A 21,286-nucleotide genomic window follows, 5' to 3' on the forward strand; every position below is an offset into this window, starting at 1 on the left:
TTTGTTTTTGATACCTTATTTATAAGAAAACCAATAATCATATAATTATAGACGATAAATTAAATCAAAGTCTAATGCAAAATGTTTTGAATATTGTTTGAATTTCAAAATGTATAAACTATAAACTATTAGGTATATAATAATGTGGTTATAGGATACATAAAAACGGATCTATTATGGGCAGTGATAAAAAAAAAAAAAGCATATGAATATAAATATTTATAGTGTTTTATACTAATTTATAGTTAATAATTAATATTCATACAAATATCTATTATTATTAAATGATTGCTAGATACGAAATAAAAAAAAACTATTGAAACATACATTTTTTTATATAAATATGTCATTGAGTATAACAGAAGAAATCTCAAAATTAATTTGTCTTAAGGACGCAATTTATTACAAATCAATAAATATATAAAGTAGGTTACACATATATTTTGTTATATTATAACATTAATAAAATCTTTTATGTGTGTTACATAAATATATTTTATTTAAAAAATTAAATATGATTAGTTTACATTTTATAGATTTAAAGTGTAGTAGTGACATAATTAGTAATTCTTTATGAGAAGTTCGACATAAGAAGTCAATTTGGCCACATGGATTTTTTCCTATAAACAAACATAATAATAAATTAAATAAAAAAAAAAAAACAAAAAACAAAAAGAATACAACTTAAAAAATATTAAAGTTGTATTGGACTTAAGTGTTTTTTACATAAACTTATAACAATATTTTAACTTTAAAAGATTATAGTACAAATAAATATAGCTTCATGATCTCATTAAATATAAATATTTTTTTTAGGTGTATGTAGGTAATAAATAATAACCTTACAGTTGTATATTATACAACTGTAATTTTTAAATGAAATACACTTTAATTAACATTTAGAGACAAATTTAAAAATTGTGTATGTAATATGTATACTCAAATAGACATTGAGTGTAATTATCATGCTAAAAAAATTAAATTAAAAATTAAAACTTGTTTTGTTTTTTTTAAACTAAGTAGAACACAAAAAAAAAACAATTGATATGATACAAATTTTATGAAAATGTTAATTGATATTAACTAATATAAATGGGAATTGCTATTATTAAAAAAAATAATAATTTTAAAAAACCTTGGGAAGTCAGAGTAACTGTATAGTAGGTTCAGCCAGTAGTTTAAGTATAGTTTTGAGTATACATATTTTTTGAGCAGATCATTGTAATTGATGAGTTAAATTTGAATTCATTAATAATTTGTTGCATTCGAAAAATGATTCTTAACAAAAGTCATATATAACAGTTCGTTTGGGTCTCGTCGAAGCTAAAATTTTTACTAATAAATCTTTAAGTGAAGGAAAATTTCCATCTATTTGGAAAACTAGCAGAATAACTCCTATTTTAAAATCTGATGACCCTTCGCTTGTCACTAATTACAGACCAGTATCTAACCTCCCTTTTATTGGGAAAATATTCAAACAATTGGTCCTCAAAAGAATTGAAAGTTCTATTACCTACACTAACTATTGACCAACATGGCTTTTTCCCCGGTCGTTCCACTACAATCAATGCTTTAGTTTTTTCTTCCTTTATTCACGATGCTTTTAATAAATCAACCCAAGTTGACACTATTTTTATGGATTTTTCTAAGGTGTTAGAGTCTGTTAATCATTTCAACCTCATTTACATTTTTGATAAATTAGGTATTGGAGAACCCCTCTTATCCTGGTTCCACTCGTATCTAACCGATGGATGGCAATTTGTCAATTTATTTGGTATTTCATCCAAAAAGTTTAGAGTAACGTCTGGGGTTCCTCAAGGCGGACATTTATCTTCCTCATTATTTAACCTTTTTATTAATACAGTTTTTCACAATTTTCCACAATTTTTGAAAATTTAATTAAGTAAATAATCATACATACATTTTAAAATTTTACTGAATACATTTTTTGAATTAAAACAATAAAAATAACCAAAATTTTGGTTTTTTGTTTCAATAGGCAATTTTTTCAAAATTTAAATGAAGAATTTTTATATTATAAATTAGGTATGTGTATTTCCTATACTTTTAAATTGCTTTAAAAACAGTTGAATATCCCAAATCTTTTATTGATATTTCAAACTTTTTAACCTTGCTAAAAACATCATTAAAAAAATAGTATAAGCTAATTAGTTTAGTAAGAAAGTATTAAATAGACTGAGAGGGATTGCAGTCCTCCAATAAATTTAAAAATGCTTTTATCTTTGTGTGGATATATTACATACGATGTAACTATGTATTAAAATTGTTATCTGCATAATATTTACTGAAAAAGTTTAAATTGTTAAATAAATGTGGGTGTAATTATTATACCTGGGTATCAACATACCAAATCCTATATATTATGTACTATGTAGTTAGGCCTTTTTTTGTATAAATATGTTTGTAAACAGGCTGTACTACTGAAATGGGCTTATTTCCCCCCATACTGTAATTAAAAAAGGATATTATACATTTTTTAGCTTAACCTACAAATCCAAAAATCAAAATGTACATATTAAGTGTGTACCAAATGCGACAATATATTATATAATATCTAAAATGTTTCAAAATATGCTATAAGTCCTACCTCAAGAGTAGTTTCAATACTACGAAGTCCTAAAATACCATCTTCTAAAGTAGACTCGTTGAGTACAGCTATATAAGGTATGCCAAGGTAGTCTGAATCTGTGAATTGTGATTCAAGAGATTTTTTTGCTATGTTTGGAGATATTAAGGTTGATACTCCAGATTTTTTTAAATTTAGTCCTAAGTATATGGAGAGTTGCCTCAGTTCGTCTGCTTTCTTTGCATCTACAAATTTTTAAAATCAATTTGTTAAAAAATAAATCAATAATTGCACACTTGATTATCTGACTGACTTAATAACGGAGCTGCAAATGTTATTTTATATGGAGCCAATTTACGATGAAACCGGAACACTGTTCTGCGATCATTATGATAAGGCAACTCCGCATATCCGTCGCACAGAAACACCATACACGCTTTTTCGAGACTAGTTTCACTTTCCACAACGTGAGGCAAGACTTTTCTTTTTCCTATCTTTGACTATTTAATTGAAAAAAAAAATAGAATTATTTAATATTGTTATTGATTATTATCACTGTACACTGTATAGTCGTACACAAAAAAAAGGTACAATATTTTGGTGTTTAACACTCACTAAAAACATTTCTTGTTCAGCTGGCTCAAGATTATCAAACATTTTAGTGTTTACGTTACGTATGGTTTCAATTGTCTCTTGACCCCATTCAAATTCAGCACGAATTTCTGTGGTCTCTTGGCCATTATCATCGGTCAATATTTCTGTCAATGAAAATCTACCAGGATTGGCCGAGAACTATTCAGTACATTGCATATGCAATGTAAAAACATAATTTATTATTCTTATAAAAATGTTTTAATTTTTTACTTTTACTTTTCTCCACCAAATTTTGCGTTGCCTTTGCCAATGATAGAAAAATTGTTGACTTTCTTCTGGTATACAAAATGCAAAATATTTTAATCTTGAAAATTTCTTAGGGCTACATAAGGGAAAAAAAGTAGGTATGTAATATTGATAATATTTAGAAATACTAAATAGGTATCTAACTAAATATATAATATTTTATAAACATATACTTTCTTTATTATTTTAGATTCTGAGTATTAATATCTCCGATAACCTACAAGATTTCTCTTCTCATTACATTATAATCTTATTTTTGTTTTTAAATGTTTTCTTACTTAATAACACACCTAATATCCACGAACCACAGAAGCATGTAATATTACATTTTCTTTAATTAGAATTTCCCACTCATCTGCCTTAATTCGTACAATCTTCTATAATTGTATTTATCTATTCTGTTTCTGTGATTGTATATTGAGTATCTTGCAAGGTCCAGTACTCAATCTCAACCTACACACTTGTTTCGAAGCTTAAAATCAATGCTCATCAATATCTTTTTAGATTAAAATTAACTATGTTTAAGCAAATTCTTCTGAATCTGTAGACCTAATAAGTACTAGCCACTTGAATTATTTGATTTTTATTTATTTAATAATAAATATATATATATATATATATATACATATTATTTAAATAATTCATTCTTATGGTCAATTATCTTACAGAAATTTTTCCCTAAAAGATATTTTACTCGTCTTTACTATACTGACAATAAACATTCAAGTAGGCTTGATTACATTATAACTGTAAGCAATTAATTGTATACCACATTTTTCTTAAGTTTTAAAATGTTTAGTAACAATTTCAATTAACATAGTATACAGAAAACCAACAATTGTGTATGTTAGCGTTAGATTGCTGTTGTGCTTTGCTATTTGACGACTATTTTAATATCAGAGGTACCTTGGTACCTTACTTTTATAATTATAATTTATAATATAAAATACAGATATAGAACAGTTATGCCTATATTAGTTATCATCAACATTTTTTTCAGTAATCATAATCCAAAGTTTTTTTTTATCTTTAATCAACATTTATTCTAATAAATTGTAGTTTAAATAAGGTTTTAGGTATTTTGTATATTACCTAAAACATTTTCTATCTTCAATCCCAGAATCCTTTGAATCTGATTGTTCACAGATACTTCTGGAATCAGCAAAACTGAATGGTAGTTGGTTATTGCAAAACTGTTTTGCATTCATAAATGGATCTTTAAGACCTTAGAAAAAACCAATATAACAATAATAAAATAATTCTATTGTTAACATATTAAATGGTTTTTATAATTTTTGTAATTCCAAAATATTAATTATTAAAACAATTAAATATAAGTTAGTATTATTCATGAATCTTACTTAGAATATCATTGTTGTATTTTTCCTGTGCATTACAAAACTGAAATACACTTTCATCTCTACTAGTCACATTGCTATATAACCATTCATTTCTGATATTTTGACATAATAGTTCACCTGTAGCACCATATTTTAAATGGTCAATAGTACTATTGATGATTATTGGTTCCATGTATGCATAAGCTTTACACATGGGTAATATTCTGTTGAGTAGACTCATTTTATGGTCTTAAAATTGAATTAGTAATTTTAATTTAATTAAAAATATAACTATGAGTTAGATAAATAATTATTTCTACAAAAATTTTATTTTTATAAGACTTGATTTGAGGGAGCAATAAAATAATCTTCTTCCACAACTAATGAATTACACATAATTTCTCTTCTTGTGATTTTGTCTGAAGATATATCTTTTCTTAAACCAGTGTCCCTGAAAATTATTATTATTATTTTTTAAATCAAATTTAAAATGAAAATTCAAAATAATTTAATTAATTTCAATAACATATTAGTGTATTTTTTACAAGTATAAATGAATAAATGAAATGGAATTAAATATAGTTTTTTAAATAATACCTGTAGGTACTAATGGATAAATGTAAGGAAAAATTAGGATATATTTTTTTTCATTTATCAAAAGATAATGCTAATATTAAACAATAAACAATGAATAGGTAATATAAACAGTAAAAGTATATAATATTATTATTCTTTATTTGCCACATTATATATAGTAAATAATATTAATATCTTATAACTAATATTCAATGTACAAAGAATAAAGATATTATTTGTACTATAATTTCATTTAATTTTATAGTTTATATACATATAAAAGATACACTTTTAAATACATTTTTTATTAATTTTACATAAAAAATATTAAGACAGTAATACTTATAAATAATTTAAATTTTAACTTAGGAAATTACTTGGAATCTAAAAATAACTACATAATAATATTAAACCTGTTAGTATTTGTATGCAAAACGTTCATGTTATAGCATCATAATACCAGTATTAAATTTTTACTTTTATGAATAATTTATTTAATCCAAAGAAAAAATTTGATTTATTCATTTTGACAAACCAGATCGGTTTGAAATATTATTTTCAGTTGACGTTGGATTATGAGAATACCAAGTTCGGTTTACATTATAAGAATTTTGGTTCGATTGGTTTCTTAAATTTGGATTAGGTTGATCTCTAAAATCTGTCGACATCGATGAATGAGGAGATAATTTTGAAAATCGATAATTTGATGCACGGTTCCTTTTATGGTGATTAAAAGTTTTATGTTGAAAACTTCTGAACTGATTTTGTATTGGTTCAATATTTCTGGAGCGGTTATAGTTTTCACCCCTGTTTTCACATAGCTTGGGAATTCTGAATTGATCATTTACATCTGTTGAACAATTCACTGTTTCTGCAGTACTTGTTAATGTTTCAGGTTTTCTCTTGGGTGAAGAAGCTTTTAATTGTTTGGCACTGTTGACATTTGTATGCATTCTAGAACTAAGTCTTTCATTAGAATGTATAGTTGTTTCTTTGGGAGGTTGGATGCTTTTTATAGAACCAGAAAACTCACCTGTTTTGTTATTTGTTATACATTTTGATTTAAGCTCATCAGTATTCAATAACTTAGAGAGTGGTTTTGGTTTAATCAAACTTTTAGTTGGCAATTGCTTGTTTTTAAATGACAACCAAAGAGCTTTACGTTCTTCAATAGTCAATTGTTCTTCTACAGACTCAACAAGCATGGAATCATGTTCTTTAAAATCACTAATAGATTCAAAATTGTTAATGATTAGTTGGTTTAATACGGGATCCTTTGAGTCAGGAACTAGATGATTAAAATGTTTTGTTGAATCAAATGTAAATAAGTCATTAGTTTGATCATAAGATACTTTTCGATTCATATGTTGTAAATCTATAACACTACTAGCCATTCCTAGTTTAGAAATTTGCCGATAATAAGCTTTTGGTTCTACAGTTCCTTTAGCTAACAATCTGTTAACATAGACAGTTTTTTTCTGACCAAATCGTAAACATCTATAAATGGCTTGTAAGTCATTACTTGGATTCCATGATGTATTGAGTAATAATACTCTATTAGCACCAACCATATTATATCCAAGAACACCAGTACCCAAGGATAAAAGAAAAAGTTTAGTAGTATTTTCAGGATTATTAAAAGCTTCACACATTTGATTTCGTATAGACAATGGTGTTTTACCGTCCATTCTGAGATAATCTTCTCCTAAAACCCATTTCTTCTCTTGCTTTAAAAAATATTCCAAGGCATCCAAAGCTAATGGAGATTTTAAAAAACAAAGTACCTTTTCATTTCTTTTAGAGCATTCATCAATTGTATTTAAGACATATGTAATTTTATTACTTTGTCTAGTTTCAAAAAATCTCGGATCTTCTCCATAACTTTCAATCCATGACAATTCCTTTGATAATTTTTCATCAACAACAGTTCCCAATTCTTGGTGTTTGCTGTTCTTAAAAAGTTTTAATCTGTACAATGTTAATGGATGTAATGTTATTAATGTTAACACGTGTAGACATAAAAATACATTACGATTATCATTAGATGACTTGTTATAACGCAAGAACTTCTCATATAATTCACATTGGAACTTGGTTAAATTAACCTCTATTGTGTATTCTATTTTGTTTGTAAATAAAGGCTTCAGGTTTTTATCATCAATGCGATGGACAGTATTTTGTAAAAGTTTATGTAAAATAAATGTACGTTGTTTCATTATTTTAACATCTTCATCATGTGAGTCTATAAATTGACCAGCATCAATTGGTTTGATAAATGTTGTAACAAAATCTGTAAGATTTCCTAGTATGTTAGGTTTGACAAACTCTACCAATGTATGATATTCTTTAAGAGAATTTTGCATAGGAGTTCCTGTTAATACTATTCTTCTTTTTGTTCTGATTTGTGTTAAACTTTTTAATAGTATAGTTTGGGTATTCTTAATATAATGTCCTTCATCTAAAATAACAACATCTGGTCCAGGATTAATTAATGTGTGGCTGAATGCTTCACGTAAATCAGTTTGTTTACAATTCACCAAACTCTTAAAGTTCTCATAGCTAAGAATAAGAATACCTCCTTTAGATTTCCACGTAGCTATGTTTGTTATATTGTATAATTTCTGTGTCTTAGGCAAATCATAAACTTTGACAACTTCATCAATGTCAATATCTTTTAACCATTTATATATTTCATCCATCCAATTATAAATCAATCCAGGAGGACAAATAATTAAAAAGGTTTTTACATTTATTTGTCTATGGCATAATATAGTGTATATTAAAGTTATAATTTGCAATGTTTTACCAATACCCATCCGATGGGCTAAAATACACCCTGTCCCTTCAGAGTTATTTGTTTTTTCTACAGTTTCAAAAACTGTATTCCATAAAAAATGAATACCTTCCACCTGATGTATTTTTAAAGATTTAGCTAATTCTTTAGCGATTTTAACAACTGGAATTTTTTTAACAATATCAAATTCTAATACTATTTCATGAGGCTTTAGATTTAGTTCTTTAATTATACTCATCATTTCTTCATTTCGAACAATCTGACGTTTTCTTAAATCTAAGTCAGCTTTTCTTGCTTCTTCTATAGCTTTATCAGATATCTTTGGCTTAACCTTCCTAATTTTTTGTATAGGTGTGCTAAGTGGAGATATAGATTTTGAAATAGTAATATCTTGATTACTTTGTTTAGATTGTGAAATTATATCTTGGTCAAGTATAACTTTAATGTCTGATCCTATTACATAACTGTCTACATCATTCTGAAGAGGTTTATTTTTTGTTGAATTTTGTTTCCTGCAGTCATTATAATCATTGTTTTCTTCATACTCATCATCTGATGACAATACAATAGTATAATGTCCACCAAATATATTTGTCATGAGTTGGTCACTTATATCTTCAGTTTTTATTTCTTGACTTAAACAATCACTATTACATGCTTGCGAACTAAAAATTATAGAGTTCTCTGACACTATAGGTACACTAGCACAACTAGATACTAAAGTATCAGTAACATTTTGATTGTCAGCTGTAATAGTTTGTGGAATAAAATTAAGTGCAAAATTTAAGAATGTAGATTCATTTACATCTAATTGTTCCACAACATGAGATAAATTGATAGCAGTACTTTGGATTAAACCTTTAATTTTATTATTATGATTAATATTGTCCAAAGTACTGTTAAGGTCAACATCACACTTTTCCAATTCTTCCAATTTGGCAAATAACATTTTTATAATATTAAAAACATCAGTTAATGTATGTTTATACTTGTTAGAATATAAAATATATTCAAATGTTTGGTTTAGTTCTGGGTGTTTTGTCATTAACTCAAGTACAATATCATTATTATTTTTTTCATTATTTGTACTGATTTTTCCTTTAACCTGCTCTGATTTATTCCTTGACATATTGGTAGATTTCTTTTTTGATATGTTTACTTTCTTTGTTTTTTTGATTATTTTAGGTTTTGTTCTTGCCATATTTGAACCCAGGATCTACATTAAAAAAAAATTATCTTATAATGATTTATAGATACCTACTACCTAATTGTATTTTAATTATTTAAACATTTCCTTTTGACAAAAGAACTTAATTACTTAATAACAATTAATAATTAACTCTAAAGATTTTATATTTTGAAATAATATAAAATTAAACAAAATAACATTAACATCACTTATTGTACATAAATTTGTAATGATGGGAATTTATTTTGACTATATATATGTATGTTTAATAATAGAGTTTGCTTAAGAATGAACATATTAATAATAATCAGTAAAATTAGAAGTAATAATATTAACTACACCTGACCTACCTTTTTTTTATAGTATATACAGTATGTCCCAAAAGTCCCATATTACCCTTAATAACTCCACCGAAAATCAATACATTTAAACACGGTATTTTTTATAATACTAAGTATGGAAATTCTGATTGAATAACATAAAATTTAATTTTTTTTTAATTCAAAAAAATTTTATATAGGTATTTTAGAATTTTAAGTTTTTGAGATTAGGAAAGATTAAAATTAAAATTCAGATATTTTTAAACTTGATTGTTAATAGAAAAAAAAAAGATTTTATTAAATAAAAACGAATATAATTCATTATTTTTTTTATTTTTATAATTGTTCGAAGTGACCTCTATTATTTGCAATACAGAGTTAAATTTTTTGGACCCAAGCATAGGTAACCAGTTTCACTGTTCAGCAAACGATAAGACACGGCTATTTCTATTTCTTGATATTCAAATCAAAATTTTAATTAGGTTTATAAAAGTATTGTTATGCTGATATTTTATTATTCAAATGTGAAACAATTGATTTTTTTATTACAATTACTCAAAAACATAACTTGCTCTAACTTGGTCAATTTTTATTAAATTTTAAATTTTTTGTTTTTGAACTGTTTTAAAAATATGTTCAACAAATGGCTATCTTAAAAATTTAAAATTCTTAAATGCAAAAATGTTATGCCATTCAATCAGAATTTCCATACTTAGTATTGTGAAAAAAACCGAGTTTAAATATATTGATTTTCCGTGGAGATATTAAGGGTGATACGGGACTTTTTGGGACAGACTGTATATTATAATGAACGTTAATAGATTAGTTGATTTAGGTTTCAGTATTTACCTATATAATATGGTACTTTAGACCAATTCAGTTCTAAACTTAATACTTCAAATGAAATACTCAGCAGGTAAGACCTGGACTTTGATCGCTTTTGTTAACCACTATAAAAATAAATATTTTTGGGAGGGTAATAATCTACCGCCACTTCCTGATTGTGACATGGGTTATATTGGCATGTACTAGCAATCGTATAAAATTAAGTATAATTAACTTAAAGTATACATTAAGTATTGTTTTTTATTTTAATAATTCAATATAAATTAACTAATGTAAAAAATAAAAATAAGAATGGTTATCTCGGTGTTTAACACTTTAACAATATTCATTGGTGGTAGACAAATTTACACTGATTTGAACATAAACAATTTTAAGACATTGAGATATTGTTCATACGTTTCATATGTCTAGAACCCAGGCATATACTCACACAATCATAACAATATCTATGTAAAAAAAAAAAAAAAAACGTAATACCAATCTATACTTAATTTAATATTTCTTAGATAAAAATATGTTTATTTTATCAGGTTACAATTACTATAGTATACTTGCTATGTTGTAGTGCTGTAGTATATTTATCATTATTACTACAAGTATATTTTGTTCATATCTTAAATAAATTATACTAATACGTATATATATATATATATATGTATGAACTAACAGTTTTATTCTATTTAATCATAAATAGGTATATATTTTTACTGAAGTTTAATATTGCATTATATAAGTAGGTACATTACATACCAATTCTCCAAGACAGTAATGAGCGGCAACACTTTGGAAGTATCAATGTCAGTGAGACGATCGGCAAATTTAACTGATGCACTTAGAACTTCAAAACCACCTTGTTTTGAAAATCCAACATGTGACACAGTTTCCAGGCGTTTAACCAAATCTTCGTCCAATGCAATACTCTTATTTACAATACTACTAAGCCACGCGACTCTCGGTGTAAAGTGGCGCAAGTTGTTTATTATTATTGTCGTTGTTAATATTTTGGACATGATTTAATTACTAGTCGTATAAAACGCGACCATGGGTTTCCACGAATATACAAAAGTCACAAATAACCACGAATTAAGATATACAGGAACAGGATACGAAACGATGTGCCTTATCAGTTATCAATAATATTTTTGAAGCTCGGACCTTCTCATCTTGCGGCAAGACACCTAGCGCTTACAGATGATACCGATAGAATAAGGAACTAATAAAATATAATATGTAAAATGGATTTTTTTGACAATATTTTTAACTGAAATGACAAAATCCACTATCAAGTTAAAAATACTACAAAATCATATATTTTAAGTTTAATATTGTATACAAATACATATATTATGAATTATAAATTAAAAATATGTATAGACAATTCATATAAATAATAATAAATATATCAAAGTTACTGGTAATTCAATTAATTTGCCGATAATTTTGATAACTTTTTCTTCACTTTATTTGTTGTCTTCTTTTCTTTATTATGCATAAAAGTGAACTGCCTCATTCTCATCGTCAAATATGATATGAAAATATATTCAATAATTTCAGACTTATGTTCATTACATGGAAAAGGGATTGTGTAGTTATTGTTAAAGAAATGTTCAACCGTATCATCAAAAGCATTTGGACTATTGGCATTAATTGCAAATGATGTTTCAATGAGTTTTACTAAAATAAAAAAATTACTATCCGGATGAATTAAGAATCCTTTAGACTTAAGGTGGACTAGTTGAGCTGCATTGGAGATACAGGTATTCCCTTCAATATTTTTAATACCAGATATTCTAGATCTCTTATTTAAAGATTTTCCCAATGACCTTTCCCAATTACCATGTGAAATTGTAGGAATACAAAACCTTGATTTAGATGTTCCTAAACAATTATCAACACAACATTTGTCCAAACAAGGCATGGCAAATAATTAAAATTAATTTTGTGTATTTGAGTGATACTTTCAAGTAAAGCGATAAACTTATAACAATAAACAAAATATAATATAGGCACCCAATACCAATATCAATCTGTCATTATATTATTTAAATTTCGAGGGAAAATAATAGGCATATTCGGGATTGAACAATAAAAACACGAAGATAATATTTTCTATAATATATAATTATAATAATATATTATATTTTAATGTTTTTTCATTAATTCGTTAATTCGTAATTAAAAATGAGCGGGAGATTAAATTAACTGAGTAAGTCTCGAAATCGCGCTAGTAGTCTAGTCGCAACGTGAGAAGGTGCGGGTTTCACTTATCACAAGTTCGTTTCGTATCCTGTATAATATCTTAATTCGTGCAAATAACAGAGAGTAGAATGTAGAACTTTAATCGTGACCCAGGCGCGGCGTTTAGGGGGGGGGGGCATGCCCCCCCTAGACATCTAACCAGTCACCAGTGATGCCGATTATGATTGAAAAACCCACTAAAAAATTAGTGCAAAATTACTCCAAATTACACTAAATTTTAATTAAATTCACCAAATTTCCCACCAGATTTTTTTAAAATGAACTATCCATTTAAATTTTAAAGTATTTCAACGTAATATTTTATTTATATAATTTCATAAATCTCCAATAACAAAAAAACAAAATAAAATAACAAATTATCTTACATATTTTAAAAATAAAAGGAACTACCTTGTTCAAGTCTCAAATGTTACATTTAAATATCAATTTTAAATGAAAAACATATTATATAATGTGGTAATAGTCAAACTTCCAAATATTTAACAAAAAAAAAAAAACAAAATAAAATAACAAATTATCTTAAATACAGTCAAAATAAAAGGAACTGTCATCATCATTAGAACTTCTTTCGTACACTTTCATTGTTCCTAAAAACGACGTGACCCGCGGACCGCCGTTCAGATAGTCGTTAAGTGTTAACATGTACTTCACGGTGACCAAAGGACACAAAGTACGGTTAATGGTTCATTGGAGGTTAACTAGGGTGCGCAACATGTCGTAAGTAACAGAGAAGTAATAGCACGAAATAGACGAAATAGCGCGAAATGCAACCGGATGGAGGCATGTAGCCGTATTTGTATTTTAATTTGTGGTATCACCCCTATAGACTTTTTATTCATAGATGGAACATCACTGGTTCGCCGGTAGTAAACAAGTGGTACGGTCACAAATTCTCATCGAACTTTTAAAACTCAACATGCGTTATATACGAAATTCATGCAATTCATGCGCATGTGTGTATAGTAATCAGTAATCACGATTCACGAGATTACATATTACATGCTGATATTTGATAACATTGCCATGGCGCTAACGAAGGTATCGTGGAGACAAACCGGTGGATTTCAAATGTTTGATCAAAAGCCAAAATCTATACTACTATTATTGTTTATTAAACGCCAATAAATTATTATCGAGTGTTTGAGTGGTCGTCTCTTTCCACACATTTTACGAAAAGTTTGTGAATGCCGATTGCCAAATGATGGGTGATTATACTGTCGTGTGCGATAAAAGTTTCAAACTCCTACAGAGCGAAAATAGGAAGGTTCGAAAAGAAAACTTGGATAAACTATTAACGGTCGTGCATGACGAAAACTTTGAGGAGTCTCCGGAATTTATGCAGGCCGTAAAAACATTTGTATACCCGTGCTTGAACGATGGATCAGAAGCGTGTCGCGAATCTGCCGTACAATTAGTCAGGACTCTGGTGTGTGATGGGTGCGTCGAAGAAATCGCACCGATTGTCTTTGTCATACACAAGCGTATGGGCAACATATCAATGTTAGAAAGCTCAGAAGAAGTAAAACTATTGTACATACAGTTGTTGAGGGATATTATAAAAAACTATGAGCAGTTGATTTTTCCATGTTTGGATGATATTGTCAGCATTTTAACAAAAAGCATATTGGACTCATGTCCTGCAGTGAAGAAAAACAGTTGTTTGTGTGCAGCAGAACTTGCCAGTGCTACTAACACACGTTTTCATATGGTGGCTGAATTGCTTGTTGAACCTCTTTTAAAAGCTACAAATTATCATCAATCGGCCGTTAGATATACCGCAATTCAGTCCCTGAGTAAATTGATCACATTTTAATGTTTATATAAATATATTTAATTATAATTTGTATAATTATATGTTTTTAGATTATGTCATTATGTACAGTAATGGAAAACAGGTTCCAGAAGTATGCTCTTCTATCAGTAATAGACTTTTTGATCAAAATGTAGGTGTGCGATTAGCTCTATGTCGTGTTGTATCTAATTGGATGTTAAACTTGCCTGATAGATATTCATATTTCCCAAAACTCATTCCTTTTATTTTAACAGCGTAAGTTTTAATTATTTAAGACATAAATTAATAATTTATATACTTAAAAAATAAAAAATGACTGAATCTAACTTTTACACTTAACTCTCACAATTTCTAAAAGTAATACAATTTAATTTAAATATTATAGTAATTTAATGAAAATGTAAGAACCATGACAACTATTGTGACAATTCTGATTTCAAACATGTTTGTCCTTCACTGAAGCATAATGGTTCATTGTTCCAACTAGTTTAAACTGAACATTCTTAGAAATTGGTTCTATTTTTTCTAATAAAAAATGTGCATAAAATAATTAATTTTTCATCAAAATAATACTTAAACAATTTTTTTTTTAGAACGAGTGTTGGCAGTTAACAAAGCTCACTATCAAATTTTAATTTTTAATTTTATAATCTAAAACAGAAAACTTTTAAAATAACTAATGTTTAAATATTGAAAAGTCATTAAATAATGTAAACAATTACAAATATCATACATTTCCAAAAACATTTATACTTTTTGAAATTGAAAAAGTTTCTTTTCAGTGTATTAATATTAAGACATTTTTTTTTAGTCAAGTTGATGATCATCTACCAAACCGCGAAGAAGCTGAACGTCTTTGGGATGAAATTGGAAACCAGTATATTAATGAGAATGAAGTACAGCTCAAGGAAAAATTAGATTTTTTACCAGATCACTTAAATCATTATCCCCCTAATGGTTATTATATATTATATAGCTATAAATCTATTAAATCTCCCTAAATCAATTAATAAAATAATTTAATTATATAAATGTTTATATTTCAGTTAAAAGACCAAATTTGGGATGTCGTACGTTAGTTACTCGAGAAGTATTAAAATTACTCCCAGTTATAATACGGGAACTAGATGATTGGGTAAATATATTATCTGTTTACTTATACCATACCTAATTATTATAATTAATTCATCTAACATACATAACACTCAATCTATACTTAGCTTGTTTTACAAAATTTGTAGAAAGAAGATATTAGTATTAAATCAGGCCAATTGTTATGTGTCGTTGCATTGAATGCAGAGAATTCTGTTATACAACATTTAAATCAATTACTAACTGCCATGACTAAATGTTGTCGTCAACCAGATCATGTTGCATCAAATCACGTGAGAATTTTAACGGAATCAAATAATATATAAATTAATAAATAATACTAAAAATTAATATTAAGGTTCGAAGAGCTGCTGAAATTATGAGTTACTTCATATCTCCTAGTACTTATTTGAAATTTTTATTGAGTGATATTGAGCCACATGTCGGTCATTTGATAATTTTATCAGGACTATTAAAAAATGTCAAATCAATTGAATTATCTACACATGTGAAATCAATCATTACTTTCTTGGAAAAACCAGAAATATGTGAAGTATATGATCCTCTATTCAAAAAATATTTACTTCAAGTTATTGAGTATGTGTTAGTTGCTTGTGAATCAGAATGTCAAGAATTTTCTTATGAATTGTTTAAAATTTACATTACTGTACAAAGTACAACTTTGGATCAATTTGACGACAATTGTAAGTGTTAATTTTTATATATGAAAAGTATCTAGGTATTAATATACATATTATTTTATTACAACTGAATATTTAATACTAAGAGAATGTCATACCTATGTGTTGTCTGTGTCTTACACACGTATGAAATACCAATTCTGTATTCACCAATTTTAAAATAGTGTGCTTCTAGTTTTGATAACAAAGTGAATTGACCTATTACAAAATTTAAAGGTAAGATTATTATCTAGGGCTCCCATGTAGCCTTTTAATGATATTATTTTTAATTAAGTTATGATCATTTTAAGATAATAATACCTTTTTAAAAATATTTTCTATATCCAACGTTTGTAAAATGGAGTCAACACATTTGAGTACATTGTCATCTTAATATATTCTTATGATTCTTTTAATGTAAGACACTCTTTACTTTTAAAGCTATTTATGTTTTAGATTCTGAACGAAGTGATGAATGTATTGATTTTACAATGATGTGTGTGTTTTTTTTTTTTTTTTTTGTGTCTGTGTACAGCATAACTAGTCGAAATAATGCTCCAATTTCAAACTAGAGGGTGGTTTCCGATGTAAAAGTGAATATCCTTGGTGCATTATAGAGGTAAAAAGTTAACATTTTCCAACAGCTTTCAAAAAAATCGAGAAAAACAAAAAAAAAATGACGGAAAAACGGCAATTTTTACGCAAAACCAGTTTTCGACCAAATCGATTTTTTTTTATGGTTGTAATTCAAAAACTAATCACTGAAAATATTGAAATTTTCACCAAATGTTAATGTCAGTGGTATCCGTATATAGTTAAATTTTCAAAAAATTTTGACTTTTTTTGAGTTATTTATAGACCACTGAAATTTTCGATTTTTTTGATAAATTTTTTTTAAAGTATCGATAAAAAATTTTTGGATGACCAAAAAATTTTGAAAATTTAATACAAGGTTCCTTATGAGTTGTTTTTAATGTAGCTAAAAAAAATTAAAAATCGTTAGTCACAATTTTATTTTATAAGCGTTTTTAGTTCAAATTTTTACGAAATCTGTCGAAAACGCGAAAATTTGCAAGTAATTTTGAAGTTGAAAAATCATAAAATTTTTTTCTTTTATAACTAAGTTTTGAAAATTTGGTACAAGGTTCTCCATACATTTTTCTTCAAATATCTGTAAAAAAAACTACCGGATTCAGACAACAAATTTTTATGAGTGTTTGAAATTTAAATTTTTACAAAACCGCGTTAAATAACAGTTTAACCTCAAACGATTTTTGATATTTGTTATTATTTAAAAAGTATAAGTCGTAGATACTTGAAAATTTTACCAGTTATTAAGATTCGCGTTTTCTTTACGTGATTTAAATTTCAAAATATTTTGACTTTTTTTGAGCTATTTATAGACAACTGAAATTTTCAATTTTTCTGAAAAAATATTTTTGAAGTGTCGATAAAATTTTTTTGGCCCTATCAAAATACTTGAAAATTTAATACAAAGTTCCTCATAAGTTATTCTTATAGTGATTAAAAAATTATAAGAATACATAGGCACAATTTTTTTTTATTAGCATTTTAAGTTCAAATATTGACAAAAATTCGTCAAAACCATGAATATTTGCAAATTATTTTGTAGGTATATTTCATAAAAATGTTTGTATAAGTAGCTAAGAGTTGAAAATTTAATACAAGGTTTTTCATAAGTTTAGCTTACAATAATTATAAAAGAACTTAAATTTTGGTGTATTCAGGCCATTAAAACATAAACCACGTTTTTCACCAACCACTAGAAATTATATCCTAGGCTGACAAATCATCTTCGTTCAGAATCGTTTTTCGTATACAATGATAACTATCATTGGATTCAAATTTAACACTCCTATAATATATAATAATGATCCATACGGCACCTAATGTACAGCAGAGCGGTACTCACTTGCCCGCTTTTTTTTTTAAAATAGTGTTTTTACTTCATTTTAAGTCAACAATATTTTTATAAATAACATTTTGAATAAGTATTCATTAGTCACTTATAACTTTAAATGTTTATATTTTTAATTAATGTATTGTTATTTAAAAAACTAAAAATGATAACAATAAAAATAAATATTTTTTATGGCTTCAGTTTATATACAAAAAATAAATATATTTTCAATAGCATTAAATTAAAATATATTTTAATTTGAATGAAACATGTACTTTCTGTTAAAATTTTCATCTTATAGCATTTCTCAAAACTGTAAGTTGCATCTAATTGGTGTGTTATAAGAAGTTAATGTTTTTTAAACTTATTAGTATATTTGCAAGTTGAGTTGTGAAAAAAAAAAATTATATTTGTTTTTTAAATTAAACTAATATTCATTTTCAGTTATATTTAAAAAATTAATCAATATGTGTGAACCAAAAACAAAGGAACAACTTTTTAAGACACATGGTGAAAGATTGCTAAATGAACTTAATGATAGTTGTGATTCATGGGTTGTGCATTCACCTGGAAGAGAAGTTCTAGACAAGATTGCATTAGATGCTGGTAATAACACTATAAATTTGAAAATATTTATGTCATTAGAATATTAGATTATATGTATATTAATATTATAATATATCATGTATTTTTTTTTTAGAATATGTAATTTTAAGCTGTTATGAAATATATCGACAGATTCTTACAAAAACATTATACAATCTTGATAAAGATCCAAAATTTCTTATGAAAATGTTGATCAATATAAATACATGTGTGGATAAAGATATTTTCAATGATAAACAGCTTTGGCAAATTCTTTCTGGTAAAATGTCATTATTAGAAGTAGAAAATAGTATTTATATAAAATAATATGTATATGATTGTATTCTAGGTATTATATTTCCTATTCTAACGTGGAGACCTGGTAAGACAGCTGAAAGTTTACGAGCTGCTTCATGTCTGTGCGCACAAATTATAAATAAAAAGTTTACTTGTTTTGATGAAACAATGTTAAATCTAGTAAGTATATATTTTTACCTATGACAAAGTATACTTCATAATTTTAATTTCAATTGTTATTAGAGCTTTCCAATATTTTTGGCTCTTGCTGATGATAACCACTGTAAAACTCGTGCTTATGCATTAGATACTTTACATTGTTTAATTTGTGCTGCCAAAAGTTTAAATAAATTAAATGCTGACACAATAAACAATGTCACTAGAGGTATAGTAATAAATAAAAATAAATACAAGTTAACATTATAATGTAAAATGTAAATATTTAGTTGCACTAGCTCGGTTGAATGATAACCCAGGAAATACGCGATTCAAAGCCATTAATCTGATCAAAGCAACTTATACCCAACCTCTTCCTAATGATTATATGGTGCATTATGAAGCTCATGTGGCTCAATTATATAAAACCTTGGTAATATTTTTAGATGATCAAGATATACAGCAATCTATACTAGGTAATAATCATTTAAATATTTAAATAATAATTTATTAGAGAATAGATTTTATTGTAAGTAGCAATTCAAAATATGTAACTAATTATTTGTTGTTCATTAAATTTGAATAAAAGAGTTTAATTTAATGCTTAGTAAAACAAAAAAAAAAAATAAATAAGGTTCCTAAGTATTAAAGCATTAACTATTAGAAAATATTAAATCAATTATATTATCTAATTACCCAATTGTCCCAATTTAGTTTGTTGCCTAATGTTTGTTTCTATAAGATTTTATTCTTAAAGTGTATATAAATTTTTTTAAACTAAAATTTCCATGTAACTTTAATTTTTTTTTAAATTTTATCTTTTACTTCCTAACCACCTATCCTATGTAAAAACAATTTTATTAAGACCTATTTACTCAGAAATTTATGAAAGATACATAATGTATAACCAGATATCAATTCTATGTAGAAATATGTATTTACATTGAAATTTGCTCTGCTGATATAGTAAAAATTTTAACGATCCCTGAATTATTGACATTATCATTGTTTAAATTTTAATGCATTAAATATTGATTAAAAATATATATGTAATTTAATGTTGTGGTTAAAATAGTTTATAATACAATTTTGATGTTAATTGTTATCATTCATAAAAAAGTGGTGATTTCAAATTCATTAAAATATCAATTTTTCTGGGATCGTTTAATTAATTAATATTTAAATTTTTTGTTTTAATTAATTTATAATTATTTATTATATTGTTTTTTACATTTAGATTTACTAAAAGATCTTTCCTGGATGAAACCTGAAGTTCTGATTAAACATATTAATGTGAATGTGTTTTCACATAAACACTTTGCTCAAAATTTAATGGATTATTTGTCTGACAATCTAAGTCAAATTTCACTAACCAACACTGAATAGAATTGTCAATTATTATCTTAGTTTATACTACATTATATTTTCATGCATTATAAATTACAACTATTTTCGTTAATATATAAATACTTTTATTTTTGTCTTTTCCAGACAGGCTTAACTAATTAAAATTTTTTACAAGTTGATTATTATAGTTACCTAGAAACAAAAAAGTTATAAAATGTAACTACTGTTTTTGTATACATACTATATTTGGCATATTCAGTATTACTTATTTGTTAGCAACTGACAAGTTCTGATGATAATTTGTTTATGTTTACTGGCCATCTATATTAGCTATTTTTTTAGGTAAATATTCATTTTTAATACAAATGAAATCTATAATTTATACCTATAGCTGAATATTTGAAATAAGTGAATATATTATAACAGCAATTGCTTGAAAAAGAAGCCAAACAAAGGTGATCTTTATCATATTTTGTTAAACTTTTATTGATTATTTACTTATTAGATAGTATAGTAAATATTTGTGACCATCATCTTGCTTGTGGATCTAGAATGGTATAAGAAAAGATGTATTTTACATGAGGTGTTAAATATTCAAGTTACTA

The 21,286-nt window shown here is 26.2% G+C and overlaps 3 protein-coding genes across 3 annotated transcripts; 1 reads left to right on the forward strand and 2 right to left on the reverse strand.

Moving 5' to 3' along the window:
* Positions 1-560: 560 nt before the first annotated feature.
* Positions 561-5,068, reverse strand: LOC114121190 (DNA polymerase subunit gamma-2, mitochondrial). Its single transcript, XM_050203721.1, has 7 exons — positions 4,849-5,068; positions 4,580-4,712; positions 3,458-3,563; positions 3,203-3,379; positions 2,901-3,087; positions 2,609-2,832; positions 561-620 (listed from the first exon to the last, which is right to left on the reverse strand). The coding sequence occupies exons 1-7, from the start codon at positions 5,066-5,068 to the stop codon at positions 561-563; spliced, it is 1,107 nt and encodes a 368-aa protein (XP_050059678.1).
* Positions 5,069-5,523: 455 nt separating this feature from the next.
* Positions 5,524-11,681, reverse strand: LOC114121169 (transcriptional regulator ATRX homolog). The gene is made up of 2 exons (XM_027983387.2): positions 11,303-11,681; positions 5,524-9,413 (listed from the first exon to the last, which is right to left on the reverse strand). Exon 2 carries the CDS (start codon positions 9,396-9,398, stop codon positions 5,925-5,927), a length of 3,474 nt encoding a protein of 1,157 aa, XP_027839188.2. The 5' UTR covers positions 9,399-9,413; positions 11,303-11,681; the 3' UTR covers positions 5,524-5,924.
* A 1,906-nt stretch (positions 11,682-13,587) lies between these two features.
* Positions 13,588-20,824, forward strand: LOC114121179 (dynein axonemal assembly factor 5). The gene is made up of 12 exons (XM_027983403.2): positions 13,588-14,604; positions 14,675-14,858; positions 15,415-15,560; positions 15,650-15,738; positions 15,845-15,988; positions 16,054-16,399; positions 18,741-18,902; positions 18,997-19,161; positions 19,231-19,358; positions 19,422-19,563; positions 19,625-19,810; positions 20,572-20,824. Exons 1-12 carry the CDS (start codon positions 14,010-14,012, stop codon positions 20,718-20,720), a joined length of 2,436 nt encoding a protein of 811 aa, XP_027839204.2. The 5' UTR covers positions 13,588-14,009; the 3' UTR covers positions 20,721-20,824.
* The last annotated feature ends 462 nt before the right edge of the window (positions 20,825-21,286 follow it).

Source organism: Aphis gossypii, chromosome 3, assembly GCF_020184175.1.
Source record: "Aphis gossypii isolate Hap1 chromosome 3, ASM2018417v2, whole genome shotgun sequence".
Classification (NCBI taxonomy): Eukaryota; Metazoa; Arthropoda; class Insecta; order Hemiptera; family Aphididae; genus Aphis; species Aphis gossypii.